This window comes from Vicia villosa, linkage group LG2 (genome assembly GCF_029867415.1).
Source record: "Vicia villosa cultivar HV-30 ecotype Madison, WI linkage group LG2, Vvil1.0, whole genome shotgun sequence".
NCBI lineage: Eukaryota > Viridiplantae > Streptophyta > Magnoliopsida > Fabales > Fabaceae > Vicia > Vicia villosa.
In genome coordinates this window covers 92,612,848-92,638,957 of record NC_081181.1, presented here as the reverse complement: position 1 = coordinate 92,638,957, position 26,110 = coordinate 92,612,848, and the positions used below count along the sequence as shown (strand labels likewise).

The window sequence follows — 26,110 nt, the reverse complement described above, 5'->3', positions numbered from 1 at the left end:
CTGGAATGTCTTCGTTAATTAGCAATTTAGATCCACTCCATCCATTTGAGACTGAAATAGATAAAAAATAAAACATTAAATGAAACTTCAGACAGAGATCACAAATTAATGAGAGGATATTGAAAGTACACACCTTGTGAATCCTTTATCATTGCATGAGTTAGTACAATTACAATAGCACCACTGTTTTTTTTTTCATCATGGTAGAAATCCAAAAAAGTTGTTCTGTAGGTCTCCCATAACGTGCAGTTAAGGATGTTACCTTTGTAGAAACAAATATATAAAAATCAATATGATAGATTGAAATTACTATAAATCGTCTACTTATATAGGAGAAAGTTGAAATCAAATAAATTACTTCCGGTCTTTAACATTGAGGGAAACAAAAGACTTTTTTCCAGGGTTGTTATAATGAACAGTGTTGATCTCTTGAACAACACCAATAATATATACAAACAGAGTAAAAAATAAATTTTTGAAATATAATAGATTTGAGTTGCAAGAAAATAAAAAGCAGAATCTATTTACCTTCAAGTCTATTATGTTGACATTTGCCTGCAAGTATATCAGAAAAGTCTTTGAAATAGTAGCTTTTCGGAGGAAGATTCTGAATATCAACTTCCTTCAGAGTCGTACCACCAATAAACACAAACTTCTTGTCATGATCACAAAGCTTTCACTGGAAATCATTATCATAAACAGTTCCATTGTTGATTATGTAAGTCATGTTTTCATGAATTCGTTCTTTTCATTTGGTGTATGATCAGCACGAATCAAAACTTGTATCCTATCGGCCTGATGATAAAAAAATGACAACATCAGAACTGAAAAATATACTATCATACAAAACGATTTGAAACAATACGAAATATTACCGATACGTCCATTATAACCATCTCCAAATGCTCCAAACCCTTGCTGTTGATAACACTCCATAAATCAACAACTCGAAAGGCCAATCTCCATGTTTCCTTTGAATCGTTAATGTCCTTAACGACGCTAAAATTTTGGCTTATAATCTGTTTAGTAACAACATGGAAGGAAAAAAAAATATCAGCTTCATGACATATAGTAGTCTAACAACAGAAGGAACAAAAAAGTATTGATTGGAAGAGAGGAAGACGGGAAAATGGGGGGAAGGAGGAAGAAAATAAACCTCAGAAGTGAACAGAATAAAACGAAGAATAGTGATGGCATGTTCCTTGAAGAGTATGACTTTATAAATGGAGGAAAGAAATTGAATGAGTTTAGTGTTTTTCAAAACTGAAGGTTCCAATGCATTGAGCAGACAAAAACGTGTTGCAATGTTTTTCATATTCCAATAAAAGGTTTAAATTAATTAGGCTGTTGCAATTAAATAGGTTTAAGTGTATAATTACTTTTAGGGGTATGTAAAACTATCTTAAATTGATTTTTATTAGGATAATTAAGGAAGTTTAGTTGTAATTACTTTTTATATATTAATTAAAGTAGAAGTGTCTTTAAATATAAGAGAACATAAATTCATGTTTATCTATGTTGCTTCAAAATTTCTCTTTTCTTTTTCCACTTACAATTTATTTGGTAATTTATGTTTTTCTTTGACATTTTTTTCTTTAATTTTTTATTGTTTTTGTCAAAGTATCTTCCTTTTTCTAGTATTTTTTATCGTCAATTTTTAGCATATTTAGCTTTTTTCTAATAAATCTTTTCTCCTCACCTTTGCATATCCTATACGACTATACGCCTGTACCCTTTGATTGTAATGTTTTCCTATTTTAAAGATAAAATGTGAACATTAATTTTTTTAAATTTTTTTAAATTTCTAAGAGTTATTACTTTCAAAAACAAAAAGTCTAACATTTTAGTTTAAAAGAGTTTATCAAAGAATGACTTTGGCTAATATGCATAAAGATTTTACTTATGCACCATGCATAAGCCTACATAAGTATTGGATCATGTTTTTAATCCAGTATTGAGTATTAAGTATTGAGTATTGAGTGGTGAGTATTGAGTAATAATAATTGATGTCTAAAATTTGATTCAATGATCCAAAGGTCCATAATAATCTATGCATGGTGCATAGATTTTTATCTATGCACGGTAACTGCACCTTCAAAGAATCACTTCTTCAGTGGTTAGGCTTTGACCAACAAATCTTTTATTAGCTATCCATATCATAAATCATGATTAAGAAAATTTGAAAATATAGATTTAAAAAACGTTGGAAATTTGAAAATATAAATTTAAAAAAAAAAAAACGTTCGGCCTCTGGAACATATACTCTTGCATAAAAAAAATTAATGAGTCTTAAAAAACATCCTCAAAATTTTTCTTCACACATACTGTTTATAAAAAACATTAAATAATTTGGTCAAAAAAAACATTAAATAATAGATTTTAATATATTTGATTGCTTTTAAAAAAAATATTTTTTTAAATTACTATTTCTAACTTTAAGTTAAAAATAAAAAATTATTTTGAACTTAATTTAATAAAAATCATATAATTTAAATCAACTATTAAAAAAACAAAAATATATTTAAAATAACATGCATTTTATAAATAAACTCCTTCTTCTAAAATAAACAGTATTTTATTTTACTGTATGGTAGTCCAGTAGTCGTAGCATAAAGAGAAGACATTCCTTAAACCATGCCCCACTTCCCTTTTTGATTCCTCGGAGTCTCCGTTTAGGGTTATTATATTATATTCTCTCTTTTTTATTATTTTTATATTAAATACATTTATTCATTTTATTTATATTACTCTTCACTATCTTTCTCTTCTTTCTCTTTCTCATTTCTCTACTCCATTCCATTTTTCTACCTCAACAACACAAAGCAAAAAACAAACCATTTTCAACTTATATGGTAACTGTTTCTCTGTAATATCCTCTAGATTTTTCAGTCATTTTTCATGCTATCATTTCTATCCAAAAAAGTTTGCTTTTTTTTTTTTTTGAATTTATTTTTGGTCCCCACATGAATCTTTTCACTGTTTTGCAGAACTGTGCCATTTTTTTACTTATACCTGAATGATGTTGAAAGCTTCTCAGCTATTCTTGCTTGCTTTGAATGCAACTTTTTTTTAGTATTATCCATTATTAATGTGTTTGATGGAGCTTTATACTTTAATTTTTGTGCAATGTTTGAAACCCATTTTTCAGGTACCCTTAAACTGTTTTTTTCCCTTGGATTCGGTTTTATCCTTTTAGCTGTTCTGTTACCATGTGACTGTGTGGCTGGTTCTGTAACAAACAATGCTATGTTTGAATTTTCCTTTTCTCAATACATGCACATCATTTTTCTTTTGGTTGAGCCATCTCTGGAAAAACTAGTACTTAGAAATCGGCAATTTTTTGAAAGTATGAAAGTGATCTAACTTAACAGTACTCGAACAATGTTGTATTGATGTTGGATACCAGCACATGCGAAGTAAAATTCGCATGTGACATAACTCGAACCGGTGGAGACCCACCTGAACCTGCCTCGAGTTTGACGGGGAAAATTCGCTTTGACTAGGTTTGGGTTCATGTTCGGGTTTGGGGGTTGAGAGTGAAAAGTAAGAAGTGAGATGAACTGATTATTATAGTTTAATCTCTCATGAGTCATTAGATTAAATAAGTAAAATTATTGTTTTGAAACTCTAGAGTGAAGTCGTAGAATCGTATGTGTTTATGGTTTTTGTTATCAAAATTCAAATTAGCTTACTCAAAAACTCATTCGTGTAAATTTTGAATCGTATGAGTTTATGGTATTTGAGTTTGTATTTGTTTTGTATTTACTAAGCATTTTTTGTTTCGTGTAGAAACATTATCGCTCAATGTTGTAGCATCTACTATTCTCGTTTCTTTGAGTCTCATTAACACTCAAATTGTTGGAAGATGACAATTATGCAAAGTGAGCAGCCTAAGCATGGCCAACAAGAAAAGAGCTGTAATAATCTTCATAACAACTTTGATCTAAATGTAACTGCTCAAGAGCTGGAGGAAGAGCCCGATTTGCAGTGCGAGTTAATAGAAAATCACTATAGCCAATACCGAGAGAAGCATGTAGATAACCATAATATGGAAACTGATAAACATGAAGAGCTGGTACCTCGAGCAAAGACTTCTGATGGATCCGTTGATCACTTGTTGATTCTAGCACAATCTGCTGAGATATTAGCAGCACAATCTGAGGATAGCGGGCCTAGCACACATACAACAAACAACCAAAATCAAGGTTTGTGATCGACTTCATATAACTGATTACTACAATGTCCATTTTCCTCTGTTAAGGTTTATCTAGCAAACTAGTTGATTACACGTCTCAAGAATATGCTAGCGGTGTAACCAGTGTTATCAAATAGCAGCTATAGTATAACAGAATTTGAACTTATAGTTGTTGTTTTGCGATACGCTATTCGGAATAAAGTCTTGTCAAATAGCAGCTATAGGCTATAGTAACTCTAAAGCTATGTAGCACAACAAAATTTGAACAAACTGCTATTTTTTGCAATCTGAGGATAACACCGATGATACTATCTTTATTTAGTTTGCACATGCATTCTATGCACTTCAGACTTCATAGTCTCAATGTGAGAACAATTTGATTACTATAACTGCTATTCTTCTGTTTATAGATCACACGTGCTCTCAAGAACTACTTGATAGATCGTCATCAGGAACCCGATTAACTCAAATACGGAAGCAAGCTAGATCTAAATATCTTATATCTGATCAAGATACGGATGAGGTTAACCAATGCAAACCTTTACAAGGAAAAACAGTGCGCCTGAGCGAAATAAAGCATCAAGCTAGATGTAAAAGCAAGAATGATTTGTCATCATCACAAACAATCACTGGACTGAGAAACTACCAGCGACAAGGAAAGATACTGCGACTAAGTCAGATGAAACACCAAGCTCGTTCCAAAAACAACGCAGCGGTGAAAGAAGGGACAGAGGAACATATGTGCATAAGTCAACATTCTAACAGAGATAGAGGTGAATAACACTTACTGTTTTAGTCATTATCGAGCACTTGTACATCAACATTTATATGATTCTAATTCTAATTCTACTACTTGTCTAGCTAGTAAGTGTAAGATTGATATATTCTAGGCGATTTAACATCAACAACATTTAGCAGACTACAATCTATACGTAAACATTCATTATTTTTCTACAGTGATGCGGGATAGTGAAAATCACAAGGAATGTCAACATGATGCAAAGCGATTAAGGTCATTCAAGACTAAAAAACCCAAGAAACAGTTAAGGACGGAGTGCGTAAGAAGTTCTGCAGGTACAAGATTGCAAGATGGTGCAATTTTGCCAAAACATAAAGATCTAATCAGTTGTCGACAAGAGCTTCCTCAAACTTCTGGCTGTACTGAGGATTTAGAAACAAACTTTAGTGTAAATAAACTCCGCGCACATCATGGATCAAATGAATCGTCAGAGCTCAGATGCGAATCTCTTCAATATATTCCAAACAGACTTCCGGTGCCAAACAATGTACTTTTGTTCACAGGATTACCAAATTACACATTTCAGCTATATGATCCAAATTTTGGGCCAATGTTGTACATGAATCATGTGCAGCTCAAGGAATATCACCGTGTTATTTCGCGCCGGCATAGAGCAGATCGTATAAAAGAGCTAAGGGCGTTGAAGTATAAGCAACAAAAATCAAAGAATTATGTACTAGGTAAGATAAATATACAAATTATTCATTCATTTATCAGTATCAAATACATCTCCATGTGACAACTTAATGTATATCAGAAACAAATTCAGAGGTGCAAAAAGAAAATCTACCTGTAAAAAGACTACGCTTAACTCAACTGAGACGTGAAGTTCGTATAGGGAATCAATGTTCTGTCATGCAAGGACCTGGTGAAAATTAGAGGTAAGATGCTACTTTAATCTCATCATCTATAATCAGTTATGCAAAAAACTATATGCAATCATTAATGAGAGATCAACCTTGTGTTTCTTGTGCAGAAGTGTTTGGCTGTAGCAAGAATTTTAGGGGACTAGAATGCATTACAAGAACAAGTCCTGCAAAGCTGCCGTGGACATTTGTGCTACCCTGCATTTTAAGATGATGTTTTGTATATACTCTTCATGACAAAATTCTGATAAGTTTTATTTGGTAATTGTTTATCCTTTGAGATATATAAATACAAAATGATTAAACAGTTGTTTGAGTCTTTGAATATGTCGGCGGTATCACTATAATGTATCGGAATTACAAAATCGTTCCTGAATGTGTGTTGTCACAGTTTGATTCTCAAAATGTATCTTTTGTTAATCAGTTTGAAGTTTTGATAATCAAAATAGTAGCAATGAACCGAAACAGTTAGAGTAGTAGGCTTCGATTTTTTAATCAGGTCCATGAACATGAATAATCAAATGAGCTGAACATGGAGACTAACATTGGTCTACTTGTTTGGTTCATAATCATCTTGGTTTGATTATATTAGACATTGGTAAAACAAATTCAGTAACAAGAGGAGAGTTTACTGTCACTGCTTTTTCTGCAGGAGATGGCATTTTTATTTATTTGGGTTTGACTATAAACAATTTGATTTGGGACATTAGAACCAAGATTGAGAATTGTTTCATTAGGATGTTTAATTTTTGGTTAAAAGAAAATAAAAGAACATTAATTGCATCAAAAGTTGATGTTGGGTGCCATGGTTGTGAATTGATGAAAGGTTACTTGAAGCAATTTGACACTGACATTGGAAAAGATTCTGGGAAAGAAATCAATTCAAAGAAGTTTGAGAAGTCGAAAAAAATGTTGAGAGTAACACGAAGAAGATGAACTTATTCATCATTGCTTTTATTTTTTCTTGGATTTATTTTTGCTTTTTTTTGTAAGTTGATAAATCAATTGTAATGTTTTGTATTATGAATGTAATATCAAATATAAAGTTTTTAGTTAGATGGATGGTGAAAAGATGCACTAGACTTCCGTGTGGTGCTGAAATTAAAGAGATTTGGGAGGGGGATGAATTTGAATACTTGATAATGACACACTTTTCTCTTTATTTACTAGGAGCAGGTAAATTGTCCTCGAGGGACACGACACGCCATGTAGGGAGCCGTCTGATTGAAAAGATGCATTTGACTTGCGGTATAGTGGTGTGGTGTTGGACTTTCAAAGTTAACACTCCATCATCTAAGTTACTGAGAGAATCAAAGTGATGTGAGAGGGGGAATGAATTTGAATACTTGATAATGACACACTTTTTTCGTTATTTACTAGGAGCAGTTAAATTGTCTGCGAGGGACACGACATGCCATGTAGTCAGCCGTCTGATTGATTAGGATGGTAGATGATGCATCAGCGTACGTTGACAAGAAGTGTTAGATTTAAGTTTGAACTCGCGTTAAGTTTCTTATTTGACCTTGTTCGTCCTTCTGATAGAGTTCGTTGCTATGGAGGTAGCCCCCACCATGATTCGGAAAGCAAAAGGAGATAATTCAACAGATTGGGTAGATCAAAAGATGTTGGATATTGCTTCTGTCTTTGCAGGAATGATCTAGATCATGTTTTTACTGAAGTTAGGTCTTCATTGGGTTGGAGTGTGTTCCTTCTAAATGAAGATAAAATGATATGCTGATAAATACGAAGACGTGTCATTCCCTTTCATGAGTGCTTATTCTTTTTAATAGGCTTTCGTCTTCCTTTCAACGACTTCAAGATAGACATCCTGAACCACTTGGTAATTGCTGAACCACTTGGTAATTGCTCCTTCACAATTGCACTTAATAAGTTAAGCGCACATCAAAAAATTTCAACATTAGTACGAGAAAAGTACGTAAATCTTAGAGCTCTAAATTTCAACATTAGTACGAGAAAAGTACGTAAATCTTAGAGCTTTTCTTTCATATAATTCTGTGATTCCTTTTGGTAAACTCAAAATAAATATCATATAGTAAATCTTAGAGCTTTTCTTTCATATAATTCTGTGATTCCTTTTGGTAAACTCAAAATAAATATCATATAATAATCGGGAGGTCAACTCTGACATCAAGTGGGTCAAGCCCACTCCCGATCGCAGTTGTGGGGATCGAACCATAGTCCTTCCTATAAAATCAATCGCCAATCACCACTGAAACAACTAACGATTAGTAGTGGTAACTTCTTTTTCCACACAATTTTTTTGAAGATTGTACCTTCAATCAAATCAAATACTAGTTAATAACATTTAATTATTATATATAATAATATAATAATTCAAAATTTTATTTTTTTAATACACTTGATTTTGAATAATTTACTCAACATTTTGAAATTGATAAATAAGATACATGGCTCGGGTAATAGCTACTTACAATTTTCTACTAAAAACAATTTAACCACTCAAATTTAAAATGACAAACACGCATTAATTCTGTCTCTCCCACTCCGCAAATTTCTCTCCCTCTCTCTCCCTCCGTCCGCGCTCGGGGAGAGGTCAGAGCCACCACCGCCGCCCACATCTCCGCCACACCACCACCCCTTGACATGATCAACAATCCCCCCTTCCTCCTCCATCTTCCGAATTCCATTTGATGCGACGATTGAATGCTCGCAATCGCGTCGGCTCAAATCCAAACCAAATGGATCCAACCGTGAAACGGATCCAAATCCGCTCCACAAATCTCTTCGCTCGCAACAACAACAGCAACAGCAATTCAAAGTGCCTCTGTTTCAAGACCACGTTCATCGTCCCTCTCTTCTTCTCGTTCCTCCTCATCCTTTCGTATTACACCTTCTTCTCCTCCTCATCGGGAGCCAGAACTAGAGCCAGTTTCCGGTACAGTATAATTGTCGACGGTGGGAGTACAGGAACTAGGGTTCATGTGTTTAAGTATAGGGTTAAAAACGCGTTGGATTTTGGGAAAAAGGGGGTGGTTACGATGAGAGTGAATCCGGGTTTGTCGTCGTTTGCGGAGGATCCGGATGGAGCGGGGAGTTCGTTGTCGGAGCTGGTGGAGTTTGCGAAAAGCCGGATCCCTAAAGAGAGATGGAGGGAGACGGAGATTCGGCTTATGGCTACGGCTGGGATGAGGATGCTGGATGTTGAAGTGCAGGAGAATATTATGGATTCTTGTAGGAGGGTTTTGCGTTCTTCTGGATTCAAGTTTAGTGATGATTGGGCTTCTGTTATAACAGGTTCTATTTGTGAAGTTGAATTTGCTTACTTTATGTGCATTTGAAAATTTGAAAATGAGATTTTTGTGCATTTGAAATACTCCTTTCCATGTTGAATATTAGCAAAAGTCACTAATTTTACACTTGTGAAGAATTTTAGTTCAGTGGAGTAAATCTTCTTAATCCTATAAAAATTGGTGTACTTTGAATAGTGTCACTCATTTAAACTTGCTTTATGGGAATTAAAGATTCATTGAAAACTAAAACGTAGGTTAATTGAGAGGTATGTTAGGAATGATATTACTTAATAGAGTGAAAGAAGTTAAATTTGTTTATATGTGAGACTAAGATTACTAGGAACGTTTTTGTTTATATTTGAGACTAGAGGGATTAAGTGTATTGTTGGTGTTTATGAAGCGGGGCTTTGTTAATTTACTTGGCAAGAAGCAGGATTCTCATGCTGGCAGGTGATAATTGATATTAGTATTACAATAATGTGTGTAGTATTATATATCAATAGCGCTTGGTTTAAAGATTGATGAAGAATGTGGCCTTTTAGTTTTGAGAAGGAAGAATGTAAATGGCAGAGAGGGAGAATGACCAAAGGGAATGTTTTTTTTGACTAAGTGATTAAAGAAAATATATTTGCGTAAGATTGATAATGAAAGAGAATGCTTGTGGATACCTCAAGGATTTACAATGTAGTGAACCTAGTTGTCTATCATCTCTTTCACATTTTTTTTCAATCATAGTTTGGCTTGTTGTCATGCCAATATTCTTGGCGTTAGCAGCAGCATAACGTAAATGTGATGCTTCTTTTGTTTTCTCCTTCATTCATCCTAATTTTGAAGTAATTTTTTAGTAATTTTAAGCTCTGTCACTGTCTACGTTAATTGGTGATCTGGTTTATGTAACTTTGTTTTAACTTGTTATTCTATTGTGGTTTTACAGGTTCTGATGAAGGAGTGTATGCTTGGGTTGTTGCTAATTATGCACTGGGAACTCTTGGAGGAGATCCGTCGGAGACAACTGGGATTATTGAACTTGGTGGTGCTTCTGCTCAGGTAAGACTTCATCTTTTCCTGATTGCCTATGATAAAAAAATTCCATTTTGGTTATATCCAAGTTATATCAATACGTAATTGTTCATAATTTGAGCGCAATTGCTTTAGGAGTTTTAATTTTAAAGCCTATGTTTTAGATAAAGATATACATATATGGAAGCATGACAGATGAATTTCTACCTTACTCTTATTTTAGGTAACCTTTGTATCAAGAGAAGCAATGCTGCCTTTGTTCTCACGCACTGTTAAATTTGGGAATATCACTTACAACCTTTACAGCCACAGCTTGCTTCATTTTGGCCTGGTGATTATTAATCTATTTTCTATGTTGAGTATGTTCTTAAGGCTCATTAGCATGTTTGTGTCTACTGATGTACTGGATTCTTAATCACAAGTTACCAAAGACGTTCCACTGGAAAGGAATTACAACTTATGAAATATGTGTTTTGATGTTGTTACTTAAAAGTTGGAATGGTGATGTTCACCCTTTTATTGCTTTAATATCCTATCCATATCATAAGGTCATTAGTTCTTATTGGTTTCTTCTATTCCAATGTGATTCTCTTTGCGAGTCAAATGGCTGATCATGCGTTCTAGATTTGTAATGACTCCCCGGTATCTGATACTTTCTGATTGTTATTCATTTTGCAGAATGTTGCTCATGACTCATGGAGAGAAGCACTTATATCAGGAGATTTAAACCTGGGTAATTACACATGCTGAATTCAAGAGACCTTTGAACTTAATTACCGTACTGTATTGTTCTTATAATTTATGCTTGACTTTGCAGTTTCAAACCATCAAATAACTCTAAAAAGAATTATTGTATTTTTTTACCATGAAATATATAAAAAGTTAAATAACAATATTCTATTTGCAATTAAAGTTATTCTGGATAAAATACTATGGAAGCATTGTATCATAGTTCTTATTCAGTGGTGAGTTTTTCAAAGTTTATAGGGGTGAACAATTGTGACGTGCTCTTCTTATACTTTTATGTGAAGTACTTTCTCTGTCTAAATTAGTGAACAGAAATTTTTTTCTACATAATTTTGGCAAAATATGTTGATGTATTTGATGACTATATGCACTCCTTTAGTTCTGCTATGCCTCGTTTATTTATTTATTTTGTCAATTTTTTCACTAGGAGGCAACCTTCTCTTTTTTAACCACTAATTGCAGGCTTGCACTTGCATCAGAATCACATGATCTCTTTAGATATTAAAATGATTTGGTATTGATTCTTTATTATCCTCAGTGCAGCTTCTCAATATATTAAGGATGGATTGCACATAGATCCTTGTACTCCGGCAGGGTACTCTTATAATGCGGATTCGTGGAAGTCGTCGCCTAGCTCACATAGTGAAGAAAGCCAAAATCAGCACACTGTTCAAACAAGGGGAAACTTTTCGGCGTGCAGATCTGCAGCATTGACCCTATTACAGAAGGGGAAAGGTTGTATTCACTTTTACTAATTTTGTATTCTTAGATTCCCTTTTATTGAGATTTTTCTCATTGTTGATTTTGTCTAATAGTTGGTCATTTCATTTTTACTTTTGCAGAATCGTGTTCTTATCAGCATTGTGACATAGGATCAACTTTTATACCTAAGCTTCAGGGGAAATTTTTGGCTACAGAAAATTTCTTTCACACATCAAAGGTTCTTTTTATGCTTTTTAGTTATTTGGGGTTAATATTTTAAGCTTCATTTGCTGTTTTCTCGTCTACTATCTACTATCTAGTATGATTGTGCATTTTTGTTACCCTAAAAATAGATGCATTGGAGTGATATTAGTGTACCATAATCCACAACTCTATTATTTCTTTAGCAACCAAGGTTGTCAAACCCGAAATTTTATGACTACTCGACATGTCTTCGTAGAATCAACTCGTAAACTCATACGAGTTTACCTTTTATTAAAATTATTATATACATGTCATACATACTTATACAATACTATGAATTCATCAATAATTCAAAAATTTGACTTAATTATTAAACAAAAATATATCAAATTACCATAAGAAAGTGTTATGCTCATATAATACATTGAAGCATAATGAATAAGATCTAACCTAGGAAGTTCTTTAACCTAGGAAGTTCTTTAGTCTAGGAATACTAACAATCACTCTAGAATATCTACACTCATAATTTATTCTAACACTCCTCCAGGCATACATGTCATATGCACCAAGCTTGTTACAAATAGATTGAGCTAATTGATCATTTGAACCAACAAAATCAGTTATGATTTCTCATGAAAGAACTAAGCGCATAGAGATTGACTGCCACTTTGTAAGACATAAGGTTATGTCCCTGGGTGTCCATTTAATTTAATATCCATCATTAAACTCACTTGTACCCTACCTTGCTCTGATACCATATTAATTTTGTAAATTTTGTGTGTATCAAGTTAGATCATACTACATATATTTAAAATAGTGTTACAATAAATACATTGAAGCTTATTGAATATGCACTAACCTCGGAAGTTCTTTAGTCTAGGAATACTAACAGTCACTCTAGAATAGCTACACTCATAATTAATTCTAACATTGATAATACACCCTTTCTACTCAATTACAGTTTACAAGCAAAAAAAATTCGTGTTTGGTAGAGAGTATATAAACAAATTCCAATTAACATCACCATGTTACACTGAAAAAAAAACTAACTTTGCCATATTGAACATTATGTTATCATTTTCAAAATACTCTTCAACAAATACAAGTTCTCATAGAAAATTAAATAAACAGAAAAGATGATTTTGTAGCTGACTTTGTATTTACTTATTTTTGCTTATATTTGAGTTCATTGAATACATATTGTACACTGATTCTTAATTCTTTGGTGCTGTATTAGTTTTTTGGATTGGGGCCACGGGCTTATCTCTCCAATTTGATGACTGCTGGGCAAAAATATTGCGGAGAGGATTGGTTAAGGCTAAAAAAAAAGTATGTCTCACACGATGAGGAAGATTTACTTCGACATTGCTTCTCTTCTGCGTACATTGTTGCTCTGCTTCATGACAGTCTTGGGATTGGTATGAATGATGAGAGGTATTCCTGCGTACTTTCTTTTAAGATATTTGAATATATAGTGTGAAAATAGATACTATTGCCTTATTTGCATGGAACACTCAGTCGCATTCCTACACAAAAACACCAAAGTTAGGATGAAGTACCATATCTTCCTAAAGTTTGGTGTTGTTACTTATACATGATACCCTTCTTGCTTGTACCTATGCATGACACATTAACCTCTCTACGGGTATGTTTGGTTGTGATGTGAAGAAAGTGGGGGAGAGAAATAGGAAACAAAGTTTGAGAAGAGAGAAAGAGGTAAGAAATAAAAAAAATACAGTTTTATATTATTTTGAATTTAATTTCTCATACAGAAAATAATTTTTGTTTAACTTATCTAATAAACTCACTTGATTTAAGTTGATTTAATCAATCAATTAGTTTCATTTTATTACATTGTTAAACCAATTTAATTAACCAACATGCTTTGGTCCGAGTAAAACTAGATTTGGATCTCTTAAGCAGGGTCTAGGGTTCAAATTTTATGGATGAAAATAACATGCTCAGACTTATTAAACCATTACTTGCTCAGACTAAAACTAAACAAAGCCAACAAGTTGGAAACAGAAAGAAGCAAAAAATATCCAAAGTTAAGTCCAGCAATTTGCAAACCAGGGATAGAAATGGGTAAAGCAAAAAACAGAGGCTCCATCTCTGTGGCATTGCTTCTCAGAAGTGGAAAGAATACAGATAGGTGCAGGACCCGCTGTCTTATCTGTATATTATCCATTTTTCTGCGCACTAAGCAACAGGGAATATACTCTGTCTCTCACCTTTTTCTCTCTTCTCTATTTCTACTAAACCAAACAAACTGATACCAAATGCACTGATAATGTGAAACCGGATTCATTTATTTGTAAAATATATTAAATATGAAATTTCCTAAGCCCTCTGTGAACACCTATTCACTGCCGAAAAAAAAACTATAGTACCCTGACTCTCTACTGAAACCTTTTACCTATTCTCTTCGGGTCTTATGAAACCCAGCCATATAAAGGAAGTTGATGAACAGAAGAGGGTTCAAGGAAGTTGCTTGTGCAGCTAGCTTTGGTGTCTGGCTTTAGGGAGAGTAGTAGGCGCCCACGCTTCCAATTATTGGTTGTTGTGCAGTCTCTGGCTTGAGGGAGAGTAATAGGCGCTTCCAACTTGCTTGTGACAATGTAGGCAAAGATTTGTTGGTTTCTGTTGATGAATTGCAACCGGGTCAGGTGGTGGAAGGGGATGTTCACCAAAGAGGAGCTCTATTGGGAATAGTAAGGCTATTCAATTCAAACGCTTTGTTGGAGCTTGGTGTCATTTTGGCCTCAAATGCCAGTATTGGTATCTGGAACCCACTTCTGCAAGCCTCAGTGGCGAGCCCCCATATCTCCATCGTCCTAAATGAAGAACATGAAAAGAAGATCCCATTGTCTTGATAGCTGTTGACTTAACAAAGTTATTTCTGTGGTTGAATCAGTGATGGTGATTATTAGAGAGTATTCAGTTTCTGAATTTCTATTTATTAAAAAACACGGTGCAACTAACAATAGGTTAGTTGCAACCATTCTAGATAGGCTTAGACTAGCTTTGCTGTATTGTAACTTCTATACACCTGCTGTACTGTATCCCCCTATGTCTAACTAATCCCTTAAAATCATGAAACTAACAGAAGTTAGTCAGAATCTCGAGCTATCCTCTGTTCTATAAATAGATCAATCGCTGTGAAATTGCTTAGAATTCGTAATATAGAAATTTTGTGATGTCTAGATGGGTCTAGTCTTCGATATGGCTTATAGGGAATTCTCAATTCAGTTTCCACACTTACATAATCACGTGACTTTGTTACCATTAGTTTTTCTGTAGTGCAATATCATGCAAGCATAACAATGTTGATAAGATTTTGAGTTTACCCGTGGGATTGCATGATTCTGCTATCCAAACATCCCTTTATGCGCTGTGATGGGCATAGGATCAAATACCTGAAGATCGCAGAGAAATTGTAAAGATCTCTGTCAACTCGTGGGATCGCAAGTTCATTGCAGATGGGTTTTTGAACCCAGGTCCATTTTTTTGCAGAAAGTACTCGTTTAGTCTGCCAGCCTGACACCACCTGTTCCTTCCACTTTTTTAAATTTGTAAAAATATTTATTTCAGCGCAAGTACCCGAACAAAAGACATATCTGGATGCTTTAAGGAAGTTACAAACACAATACACCTATGACTGGGTAACTGCGACGCACCATCCCCTTCCTTTCTTTGTTTCCTGTGCCGCCCGCCGCCTTTGACTCGCCCTCCTCTCCCTTCTTTGGTTTTCCCTCTCCTGCGCAGCCCCTCGGCGCCTCTTGTTTAGTTATTAGTTGCTGGAGGAAATATTTATGGTTTAAGTGAGTAATGTCCTATAGGGGCCGTAGCGTTCTTTAATATTTTCCCCTCTTTTGTTTTGATTAGTTGGATTCTCAATTAAGCTTCTGCTTTCATTGTTTACTTCCTTTTTTGTTTTAATATGGGCCCCGTGGATGGAGTATTTATCTTTCTCCTTTTAGTATTGTTTACTTCTAACTTAATTAATTGATATACTTAAATACAAAATTGTATTTGAATATTTTTAATCTAATTCAATTTAAGATAAGTTTAATATTGTGAATAAAGACTATTTTTCTTAACTATATGACTTTTCATACATTTGTAAATATACAGACATAGTTTTGTAATTAAGTAGGATTTATAATTTGTGTTACAATCCTCGAGTTACAATTTTTCAACATCCTCCCAATCTTTATATAAACTCTCTGAATTTCACAACATTGATCCAAAATAAGTTAATTGAGAGGAATTACTACTTATCCCTTGATGCCTTTTTTTGTACTTGACCTGTAAGTCTATATTTTCCTCGGCTTCACTTGGTAACAATCATTCCGGGTTCATGTTTGTGTGCCTGCACTTTCACTTGTCCATTTTTGTGTGTTTTTTGGTTTTCTTGAGTCAATTTAGTTGTGTCCCTATTTGTTGAATCTTAATTGATTAGAATCATTGTTGGGCAGGATCAAAGTTGCTAATCAGGTGAGAAATATTCCGCTCGACTGGGCATTGGGAGCTTTTATTCTGCAAACTACAGCTGATACAGATCCACATAACCATAACTGGATTGCCGCCATTTTCAGCAATGAATCACCCACTCTCCTCACACTGGTTGGAATATTTATAATATTGTTGTTTACAGCATGGTCTATATCTAGGTGGAGAAAACCTCAGTTGAAGACAATTTATGACCTAGAAAAGGGACGATATATAACTACAAGAGTTGCTAGGTAATGCTTGATAGTAGATCAGATCTGGGTTCTTGGTATACATACATGGCTGCATGTTGTGATTTTGACGAAAATATTTATCATTTCAAACTCGATTGCCGCTTGCGTCATACCATCAAGGCCATGCTAGTTGAGCTGAGATTGTACAACATTGGATTTGGATGCAGCATGTGAAGATTGGGGAACTAGTGTAGAGTAGTAAGTTTAATTTTGTGTTACGCAACATGATATACTGGTTACAGATAAGAACAGAAGGGCAAGAAGTTGAACAAGTCAGCCCAGGGAATTGCCTGGTGGAATTGGATGTTGCATCCTTCAAATGAAAATGCCAATGTTGTGTGATCTTTTGTAATTGTACCCAGCTTTGTACCATTAAAAAAACTCAACTGGTATTTGCCAATTGCTAAATGCAAAGAGAAACACATTCACTCACATTTATTCTCAATTGTTAAAATTTTAATAGTCTCATTAATCATGTATGATTGTGGCAGTGAGTATGTTTTTAGTATTTTTGTTACTCCCCTTTAACTCACACAAACCTTTAATGTGGTCGTATGATACTTGTTAAACTCCTTAGTACCAACACCTCGGAAAAAAATGGTGTGTCCGTGTTAGAAATTGACACGACACTTGTAATCTGTGTCAGAACCGACACCGACACTTGTAATTATGTTCAATTTATTTTTTTTTAAAAATTATTACTGATGTTGATGTGGCTTGGTTTCAATGAGAAACTTTTTACACCAATATTTCTAAAAAAGCACACATTTGAAAAGTGTATTTTTAGACAACATATTTTGCTTAAAGGTATGCTAAGTCATGTTGGAGGATATAGAAAGTTCCTGATAACATAAGTATTGCTAAAATATTTTTTATATGCAATTCTTTGTGAAATACAAGATTCACCAGCATTATTAAAAATTAAAACTCAACTTTCAAGCCTGATACAAGAGTTCCACATATAAATTAAGTTAGACGAAAAACACCCTTGGCACAAACGCCATATAATATCAATCACTTTATTTAACACTAGTTAATGTTAAGATCTCTTTGCACAAACCAATGCATAATGCAAGTTCAACTTAATTAACAAAATTATGTTCCAAAACGGTAGTTAGACAAGAAATGTTGCATTTCCCTATAATCCCATAAGAAAAGAATCAACTACTCAAAAAATTTGACCATAGAATTAGTAGGAAAACATAAGAGGCTATAATTGCATGGCACCTATAATTTAAATCAAAACACCAACCATTTCGTAGGTTACTACGATAAATTTTCAAGGAAATCCAATTTTGTAACAAATCATGCAAATAGAAGCATTGCAACTCTATTTTAACATGTCCAATTTTATTTCAAGGCACTAAGTGTGTGAGTGTACATGTGACTATATAAAAACATAACATAAATCTATATATAACACTTCCCTTTGGTTCCAACATGTTAGAAGCTCTTCAAACATCCTCAAAAAAAGTACAATGTTGAATGTTGATGTTGTTGGTAACAAGAGAAGGAAAAGATGTGGGAGGGTTTTCAGGTTCAAGAATTTCGGGGAACAAGGTTATCCTGTCATGTTTAATGGTTCATCGTTTCGTGAAAATGTGAATGTTTTACTTGAATATGCGAATTTGGAGAGTAATATAAATATGGGAATGCCTATGTGGTCTTTTCAACTTGAGTTGCATCATCATCCACCTTTGCATGTTTTGTTGTTTGTGATTGAAGAATCAATTGAGGCGGCTATGAATCGTCATTGCAACCATTGTCAATATGTTGGTAATGTTTATTAATTTAATATTTGGTTTGCATTGTGTAATTAGATAATATAATGTTCAATTTGCATTCTAATTAGCTTACAAAAAGTTGGTTTATTTTTTAAAAAAGTTAATAAGTTAAAGTCACATGATTTATTATACATGATTTTATGAATCAATTTTTTAGCTTCAAAATCCGACATAAGCCAATCCATTCAAATCAGATGATGTTTTATTTAGTTTGATGTTTTGAACCTACTAATCCAATCCTTTGATATGTCACATTATTATTTTTTTAATATAAATTTGTCTAAAATAACCTTTAGTATACATGTTTTTTATTAGAATTATAGTTTTTATTAATTGTAAAAATCAAAGTTTTGATTGATTGTGAGAATATTTTATGTAAAAATTTATGTTTGAATCTACCAGATCACCACTTTTTCCCACAAATGTCTAGTATGTGTCAAAGGTGAATAACTGAAATATAGTAGATTCGAATCCATATACCTGCACAATTATTAATTGAGTTGACTTAATGACACAATTTACATATTTATTTGGTTTGATTTTAGTGATGATACTAAGGTTTAAATACTTTATCCAAATTAAAAAAACTATTGATTGACTTTAGATATTGAACTTTAAAAATGATTATGATAAAAATAGGAAGTTTTTAATAATCCGACAAAAATCTGATTTAATGTATAAACTATATACAAACTAAATTCTTTTATTTAATCCATATTATTTTGGCTGAATACTATAATAATCTTAATTACATAAATTTGATTGGAGTTTATTTAGGTTGGGGCAACCATTTAATTTGCAATAAGAAGTATCATTTTCTATTACCTTCAAAGGAGGCACTAAGTAGCTGCACTACCTGTGAAAATTGCTGTGACTCAATTGGTACAATGAACAATGGTAAGTCAAAATTAATAGAATTAGAAGGCCATATGATGCATGGTGTATTTCACTCTAATGGATTTGGACATTTGCTATGTGTCAATGGCTTGGAAATGGGTTCTAATTTGGGTGGCAACCAAATCATGGAGTTTTGGAATCGTTTGTGCAATGGATTGCAAGCAAGGTTAGTCCATTTCCACACACTTTTAATTATGAATGCATATTCACTACATTCGCGGATGCACGCGTTCACGCATTTGGTGTATCAGTGACCGTTTAATCGAGACTTTGATGATTCAAAAATATGTTTCTTAAATTTTTAATAATAATTTAAAATATAAAACTCAAATTTAAACCGTTTAATATTGATTGATCAGTCATTGATGCGCCGAATGCGTAAATGTCAAATAACTATACAAAGACTAATTACTTAATATGTATTAAACATGATAGGAAAGTGAGTTTGAATGACACATCACAAAAAAGGGGCATGGAATTGAGACTTGTGAATGGGATAGCATATAGTGAACCATGGTTTGGTCGTTGGGGATACAAGTTTGGTAGAGGATGTTTTGGTGTAACACAATCAATGTACCAAAAAGCCATAGAAGCAATAAGAAGTATGCCACTATACTTACTCACACACCATATTGCAAACTCAAGTCATGAAATCCCATTAATTTTCTCAAGGTACCAAACACTTTCTGATCACTCTCTTATAACCCTTGGTGACTTGTTTCACTACATGTTAGAGCTCAAGTCGCGGCTTCCACGCGAAACATGCATTGGTTCCTACAACACAAATGCCCTAGTTGAAACAAATTGCCGTTGGTCGCCTAAAAGGATTGAAATGGCGACGAGGGTTATCGTCGAGGCCTTGAAAAGAACAGAATTCAGATGGATTTCAAGACAAGAAGTTAGGGATGCAGCGCGCGTTTACATAGGTGACACTGGTTTGTTGGATTTTGTTTTGAAGTCGCTCGGTAACCATGTTGTTGGAAACTATTTGGTTCGTCGGAGCTTGAATCCGGTTACCAAAGTTTTGGAGTATTGTTTAGAAGACATTTCTAATGCTTACCCTTGTCATGAAGGGTTGGTTATGAGTAGTAGTAATAAAGTGAAGGACAAGTACAAGATCACAAGAGGTCAACTCATGAAAGACATGATTTGTTTGTACAAGTACATACTTATTGATACAAAACCAATTATAGGGTCTGAATTTCTTTCGGCTATACCATTGGCAGCTAGAATAATTCTTGATACAAAGTATCTTATCAAAGACTATGGCGAGGTACCTTTGCAAGTTGAATTAGGATCAGAAGGAAAATTCAATATTTATTGCACAATTTTGTTGAGGAATGTTAACAATGTAGGACATGATCATGAGTATTATTTGAACAATGAAATGTCAATGCCTCCTTATGAATGTATCACATTGAAAAATTGTGCTACAATTAATGACTTAAAGCTAGAAGTTGAAAGGAATTTTAGGGAAATCTATTGGGGGTTAAGGGGTTTTGTGGTGGAATCAAATGAGAATTTGATGAATGCAAAAGGGAATGAAATGGTTTTTGGAATGGTTGAAGTTGGTGGAAAGCTTGTTCTTGAAGGTTGGCATGGTAGTGACATGGTTGAGCAAATATGTGAAAGGAATCCAAATAAGGGAATTGTGGATTGCACTTGTGGAACTAAAGAAGATGATGGTGAAAGATTGGTGTCTTGTGATATTTGTGAAATTTGGCAACACACTAGATGTGTTAGAATTCCAAATGATGAAGAAGTCCCTCATATTTTTCTATGCAAAAGGTGTGAGCAAGAAATTGTTCTTTTTCCTTCTTTGCCATAATGAAATTGTTGATTTCTTTGTTAATGTTTAGTCAATCGATCTATTGAGGTCTTTTTTATTAGTTACATTGATTTTTATGTAAAGTTAATTTAATTTATGGTTAATTAATAAAAATATTTATATTTTAATTTAGGGATTATTACATCTACAAACTGTATCGTCTCTTTTCTGAAGAAATTTTTCCACCCTTTACATTAAAAAAAAAAAACTACAAGTATTTTTAGAAATGTATATTGGAATAGCATATTTCTTCGATAAACTATACAAAATTTATGTTTTTTTTAGGAGCGTGCTTCTAAAGAAAAATTGGAGAGGGTATAAAATTCCTCTCTATTAGATCGTGTGTTAGGGAATGTCATCAAAATTATAACAAGAAGACCAAGAACATGATAATATTGGTTACATAGATAAATTTTGAAGGGTGTGTTGCTTATTTATATATGTGCGAATATACAAATTAAGATAATAGTAAGTAAGTGTTTATTAACTTTAAGTGAAGTTTCTTGATTATAGTCGGGGTGGTCCTGAACACGGGCTCATGGAGCAGGAGTCTAAGGCACCATCATTTAGGGGTATCAAAGTCAAAATTATTAAATGGATGTAATTTTTCTTAATTAAAATATAAAGTAGAATAAAATCAATTAATATATTCATAATATTAGCAACTAAAGAGTCTAATTGGGACGTTAAAATTAAAATAATGATATAGGAAATATAAATCATTGAAACTGTTATGAAATTAACTAAAATAATATAGAGAGATGAGTGAGAGAAAGAGAAGAGAGAAAATAATCTTGTATTATCATCTTCAAAAGTATCATTTACATTGCAATATGAGTCTTATTTATAGGACACAAGGGAGATGGAAAGTCACATCTATTAATAGAGAATATGAAGATGAAAAGAAAGAATAAGGATAGACATCCACTTTTATCTTTATTCATAACACTCCCCCTTGGATGTCCATTGAGGATGTGCCTCGTTAAAACCTTACTAGAAAAAATCCAGTGGAAAAAATTTTAGTGAAGAAATTAAAAGAGTATAATATTCTTTAAATGTAAATTGCCTTAAAAACCTTATCAGGAAAATCCAGTGGGATAAAACCACGGTGAAGGGAAAAAGAATGCAAAACATATGTATTTCTCCCCCTTATGCAAACATTTATATGTGAGACAATATTCTTTGTAGCTATTGCTTAAAAGTTCTTCTTGGAAGAGACTTCATGTGGTGCATGATTTGATGAATTTGTTGCTATGAGTTGTTGCATAGATCTCCATGAAATAGTTGTACCATCGCATGTAAACAAATAAATTGTTTCTGATATACCATTGTGAGAGTCTGACAAGTAACCTGCATTTCTACGATTACAAGTTTATGTTTGACTCTGTTTCAATGTCTTCATGTAGCTGAATAATTATATCTTGCTAATAGATTGGCCACAAATGATATATCAAGACGTGTAGAATTAACAACGTATAATAGTGCTCCAATTGCACTAAGATATGGTACTTCAGGACCAAGCAATTTTTTAAATCTTTTTCTCGAGGCTTGAAAGGATCTTTCTCTATATTTAATGATATAACAATCATTGGAGTAGACAACGGATGAGATTTGTCCATATATAAGCGTTTCAACACTTTTTTATATAACCTTCCGATATACAAATATTTCATTGTCCAAATCTTCAATTTGTAAGCCTAGACATAATTTTGTTTTTCCTAGATCCTTCATCTCAAACTCTTTCTTTAAGCAATTTATAGCTTTTGGAAGCTCTTCAAGAGTTCCCATAATATTTATGTCATCCACATATACAACTATTATTGCAAATTATTTTCCATATCCTTTTATGAAAATACAAGGACAAATTGAGTTATTTGTATATCCACCCTTCAGTAAATATTCACTAAGGTGATTATACCACATTCTTTCATATTGTTTCCACCCATAGAGAGACCTTTTCAATTTGATGGAGTAGTTTTCTCGATATCCAAAATCACGTGCCTCTACTAAATTGAATCCTTCAGGGAGTTTCATGTAAATGTCACTATTAAGTGAACCATATAGATAATCTGTTGCAACACCCATCATGTGCAAATTAAACCCTTCATGTGCTACAAGGCTTATTAAATATATGTCTCGTCAAAATCAATTTCATGTCTTTGCGAAAATCATTGAGCGGCAAGTCGAGCTTTGTATCTCACAATTTCATTATTTTCATTTTGTCTTCGCAGAAAACCCATTTGTATCCAACCGACTTCAATCCTTGAGGTGTTTGAACTACAGGTCCAAACACTTGTCTCTTGTGAAGTGAGTTTAATTATGTTTCAATTGCATATTTCCATTTAGGCCAATCCTCACTTAGTGTACAAACTTTAATAGACGTTGATTCATGATCCTTTTGTCATTTATCATATTTAGCGCTATACTGTTAGAGAAATATCATCAATGTCAACTTCATGTCGATTCCATTGTATTCCATTATGGACATAATTTATCAAGATCTCTTTATTTTTATAAGTTTCAGGTACCTGATCAATCTCTTCTGGAGATAAAATGTTTATTTTGTCTGAAGATTCTTTTAAATTTTCTATATCCTCAATTGGGCCATCTTTATTCTTAGCTCCCTTTCTTGTTCGAGGATTTTTATCCTTGGAACCGATTGATCTGCCATGCTTCAGGCGTGGTTGAGACTCATTGGATTGTCCAACAGGGATATCAATTTTTATTGGAGAATTTGCAGTTGGTATATATGATTTAGTCACATCTTTTGAATCAGTGAATGCATTTGGTAATTAATTTACTAAGTTTTGCAGCTGAATTATCTTTTGAATTTCTAGTTCACATTATTTGGTTCGAGGATCAAGATGAGATAATGATAATTCATTTCAACTGATATATTTTTCCAACTTCTTATTCTCTCCCCCTAATGGATAGATGTAGATTCATATCTGACATACCCCAAAATTTGCCCATCTTATTTCAAATAATTTGGTTCAAGTACTGATGAATAAGCTCACTTACCTATCTCTTAAACAACAAGCCTCCAACCAAGGTTTTGCTTTTCTCCAGGTAAAATCAGTTTCTGATACCTCAGGTGAACTTAATGGCTTCCCATATGCTTCAAAGTATCCTCATGCCAATTTTCAAGCCCTGATTCGTAAGATTGCTCATTCAACTGCTCAAATGGTCCACAGTCGACCAGTTTGACCTAAAAGTCAACCATGGACAAATCACAGTCAAAACTCCTGATTTTTTGTCAACATCAATATTTTGTTGTCACATTCATCAATTGATCAAGGGTTGATCATGATTAATCAAGGAAAGCTCAGAAATCATTAAAACTTGAAGTTGCTAAATTAGGGTTTCTAGGAGAAAGTCAACCCAACTTTGACTGGCCATAAGTCTCTCATACTTCATCATAAATTCCCAAACCAAAGCTCATTATCAAGGAAATTCAATTATCTACAACTTTGATGTTGGGCCCAAGTCCAAGAACTACATCATTTGAGAGATAGAAGCTAATACATTACAGGTCCTTCTAGAAGCTCGCAAAAAGCTGTTTTTTGTCAGGAGCCATATCTTCAAAATAAAATCTCCAAATGGAAAAAAGGTTCCAAAGTGGCTTGTAGAGAACATTTTGGGCTTCCCAGAAAGTCCTATAACACCTTCATAGGATAAAAATTGAGGAAGTGAGCTAAGCAAACTAAGAGCCCATGGATAACCATGGATACAAAGGGTGCTTACACATTCCCTTTAACCTACCCCCCGAACTCTTTTTCTCAAAAGGTCTTTCCTGTTCTTTTATACCTTTCCTAATTGGATAAAATCAAAGTCGGTGGCGACTCTTGCACACCGCAACATCTGTTTGTGAAATATTAAAGTCATTTCTCCCATCGAGTTACAATATCCAACATATATTCTCATCCTCCTTTGAGGACCCATCTTATTGCGTCGTGGTAGAGAAATTGGAACATACATTACACATCCAAAAATTCTTAGATGGGAAATATTATGTCTTTTTATCAAAAATTAATTATAAAGGTGAAGAGGTGTGCTAACTCGTTGGCCTGATGTGAATCAATGTTGTAGCAAGCAAAATTGCATGTCCCCAAGCAGAAATTGGGAGTTTGCATCTCATAATAAGCGGACTTGCAATTAATTTCATATGTTTAATAAATGATTTTGCAAGTCCATTTTCTGTATGAACATGTGCTACTGGATATTTAATGTATTAATTTCAGTTGACATACAATACTCATTAAATGCTCGAGATGAAAAATTTTGAAGCATTATCAAGACGTAATTTCTTGATAAGATAATCGGAAAAATGAGCTCTTATTCGAATCAGTTGAGCTAGAAATCACGCAAATGACTGGTTGCAAGTTGACAACAAACAAACATGTGACCATCTAGTTGATGCATCACCTAAAACCATAAAATATCTAAATGGTCCACATGATGGGTTATTGGCCCACAAATATCATCATGTAAATGCTCTAAGAAACTGATTGATTCATTTCTAGTTTTTGTTGGTGATGCCCGAATTATCAATATCAATTGCGAGCAAGAGTTGCATGAGAACTTATTTGAATAATTTCCCCACTCATTAATTGATGACCGCATAAATTTTCAATTATTTTTTAAATCATTATATAACCAGGATGACCCAACTGGTCATGCCAAATTAAAAATTTATTATTATTTGTAAACTTCAGGTTTATAGTTGTTAATATTGGAACTTACTTTCCTATCATGCTTCATACACGGTTTTAATTCACTTGCAATATAAGATTATCCAACAGGAGAATCCATTTCGACTGTAGTATTAGCAGTTGTAATTGGTTGTATAATATTTACAAATGAATAATGTTTCGAACTTCAGGTTCATATTGTTTTGTACGGGGATCAAGATTTAAAATTGTTTATTTGAACTTCTCGTTCATGATTTCAACTCCTTATTCCCTCCCCTTAATATTGAAAAAATAATTTATTAAGTGATAATCAGTCTACTGGGCTGCAATCAAGTATTTTGTTATTTGCTCAAATTATAT

General features: G+C 33.5%; 3 protein-coding genes across 5 annotated transcripts; all 3 read left to right on the top strand.

The window, feature by feature from the left end:
* The first annotated feature begins 2,777 nt into the window (after positions 1-2,777).
* Positions 2,778-6,225, top strand: LOC131646432 (uncharacterized). 3 transcript variants are annotated; one of them, XM_058916463.1, is made up of 6 exons: positions 2,778-2,852; positions 3,790-4,205; positions 4,606-4,968; positions 5,153-5,674; positions 5,764-5,875; positions 5,971-6,225. In XM_058916463.1, exons 2-5 carry the CDS (start codon positions 3,866-3,868, stop codon positions 5,871-5,873), a joined length of 1,335 nt encoding a protein of 444 aa, XP_058772446.1. In that variant the 5' UTR covers positions 2,778-2,852; positions 3,790-3,865; the 3' UTR covers positions 5,874-5,875; positions 5,971-6,225. The 3 variants fall into 3 exon arrangements, with proteins under 3 accessions (XP_058772446.1, XP_058772445.1, XP_058772444.1); XM_058916462.1 differs by having other exon boundaries at positions 5,752-5,875; positions 5,974-6,225; XM_058916461.1 differs by having other exon boundaries at positions 5,752-5,875.
* Positions 6,226-8,318: 2,093 nt separating this feature from the next.
* Positions 8,319-16,982, top strand: LOC131651650 (probable apyrase 6). The gene is made up of 8 exons (XM_058921319.1): positions 8,319-9,136; positions 10,067-10,179; positions 10,376-10,483; positions 10,831-10,885; positions 11,443-11,634; positions 11,742-11,839; positions 13,043-13,239; positions 16,284-16,982. Exons 1-8 carry the CDS (start codon positions 8,533-8,535, stop codon positions 16,552-16,554), a joined length of 1,638 nt encoding a protein of 545 aa, XP_058777302.1. The 5' UTR covers positions 8,319-8,532; the 3' UTR covers positions 16,555-16,982.
* Positions 16,983-17,134: 152 nt separating this feature from the next.
* LOC131651649 (PHD finger protein MALE STERILITY 1-like) lies at positions 17,135-21,059 on the top strand. Its single transcript, XM_058921318.1, has 3 exons — positions 17,135-18,326; positions 19,112-19,397; positions 19,667-21,059. Exons 1-3 carry the CDS (start codon positions 18,029-18,031, stop codon positions 21,057-21,059), a joined length of 1,977 nt encoding a protein of 658 aa, XP_058777301.1. The 5' UTR covers positions 17,135-18,028.
* Positions 21,060-26,110: the final 5,051 nt, after the last annotated feature.

Coding starts and splice junctions, on each gene's coding strand:
- LOC131646432 (XM_058916462.1), top strand. CDS start 3,866: ATGACAATTATGCAAAGTGAGCAGCCTAAGCATGGCCAACAAGAAAAG. Junction 4,969..5,152: donor ACATTCTAACAGAGATAGAG/GTGAATAACACT, acceptor ATTTTTCTACAG/TGATGCGGGATAGTGAAAAT. Junction 5,675..5,751: donor ATCAAAGAATTATGTACTAG/GTAAGATAAATA, acceptor AATGTATATCAG/AAACAAATTCAGAGGTGCAA.
- LOC131651650 (XM_058921319.1), top strand. CDS start 8,533: ATGCGACGATTGAATGCTCGCAATCGCGTCGGCTCAAATCCAAACCAA. Junction 11,635..11,741: donor CCTATTACAGAAGGGGAAAG/GTTGTATTCACT, acceptor TTACTTTTGCAG/AATCGTGTTCTTATCAGCAT. Junction 13,240..16,283: donor ATTGGTATGAATGATGAGAG/GTATTCCTGCGT, acceptor ATTGTTGGGCAG/GATCAAAGTTGCTAATCAGG.
- LOC131651649 (XM_058921318.1), top strand. CDS start 18,029: ATGTTGAATGTTGATGTTGTTGGTAACAAGAGAAGGAAAAGATGTGGG. Junction 18,327..19,111: donor CAACCATTGTCAATATGTTG/GTAATGTTTATT, acceptor GAGTTTATTTAG/GTTGGGGCAACCATTTAATT. Junction 19,398..19,666: donor TGCAATGGATTGCAAGCAAG/GTTAGTCCATTT, acceptor TAAACATGATAG/GAAAGTGAGTTTGAATGACA.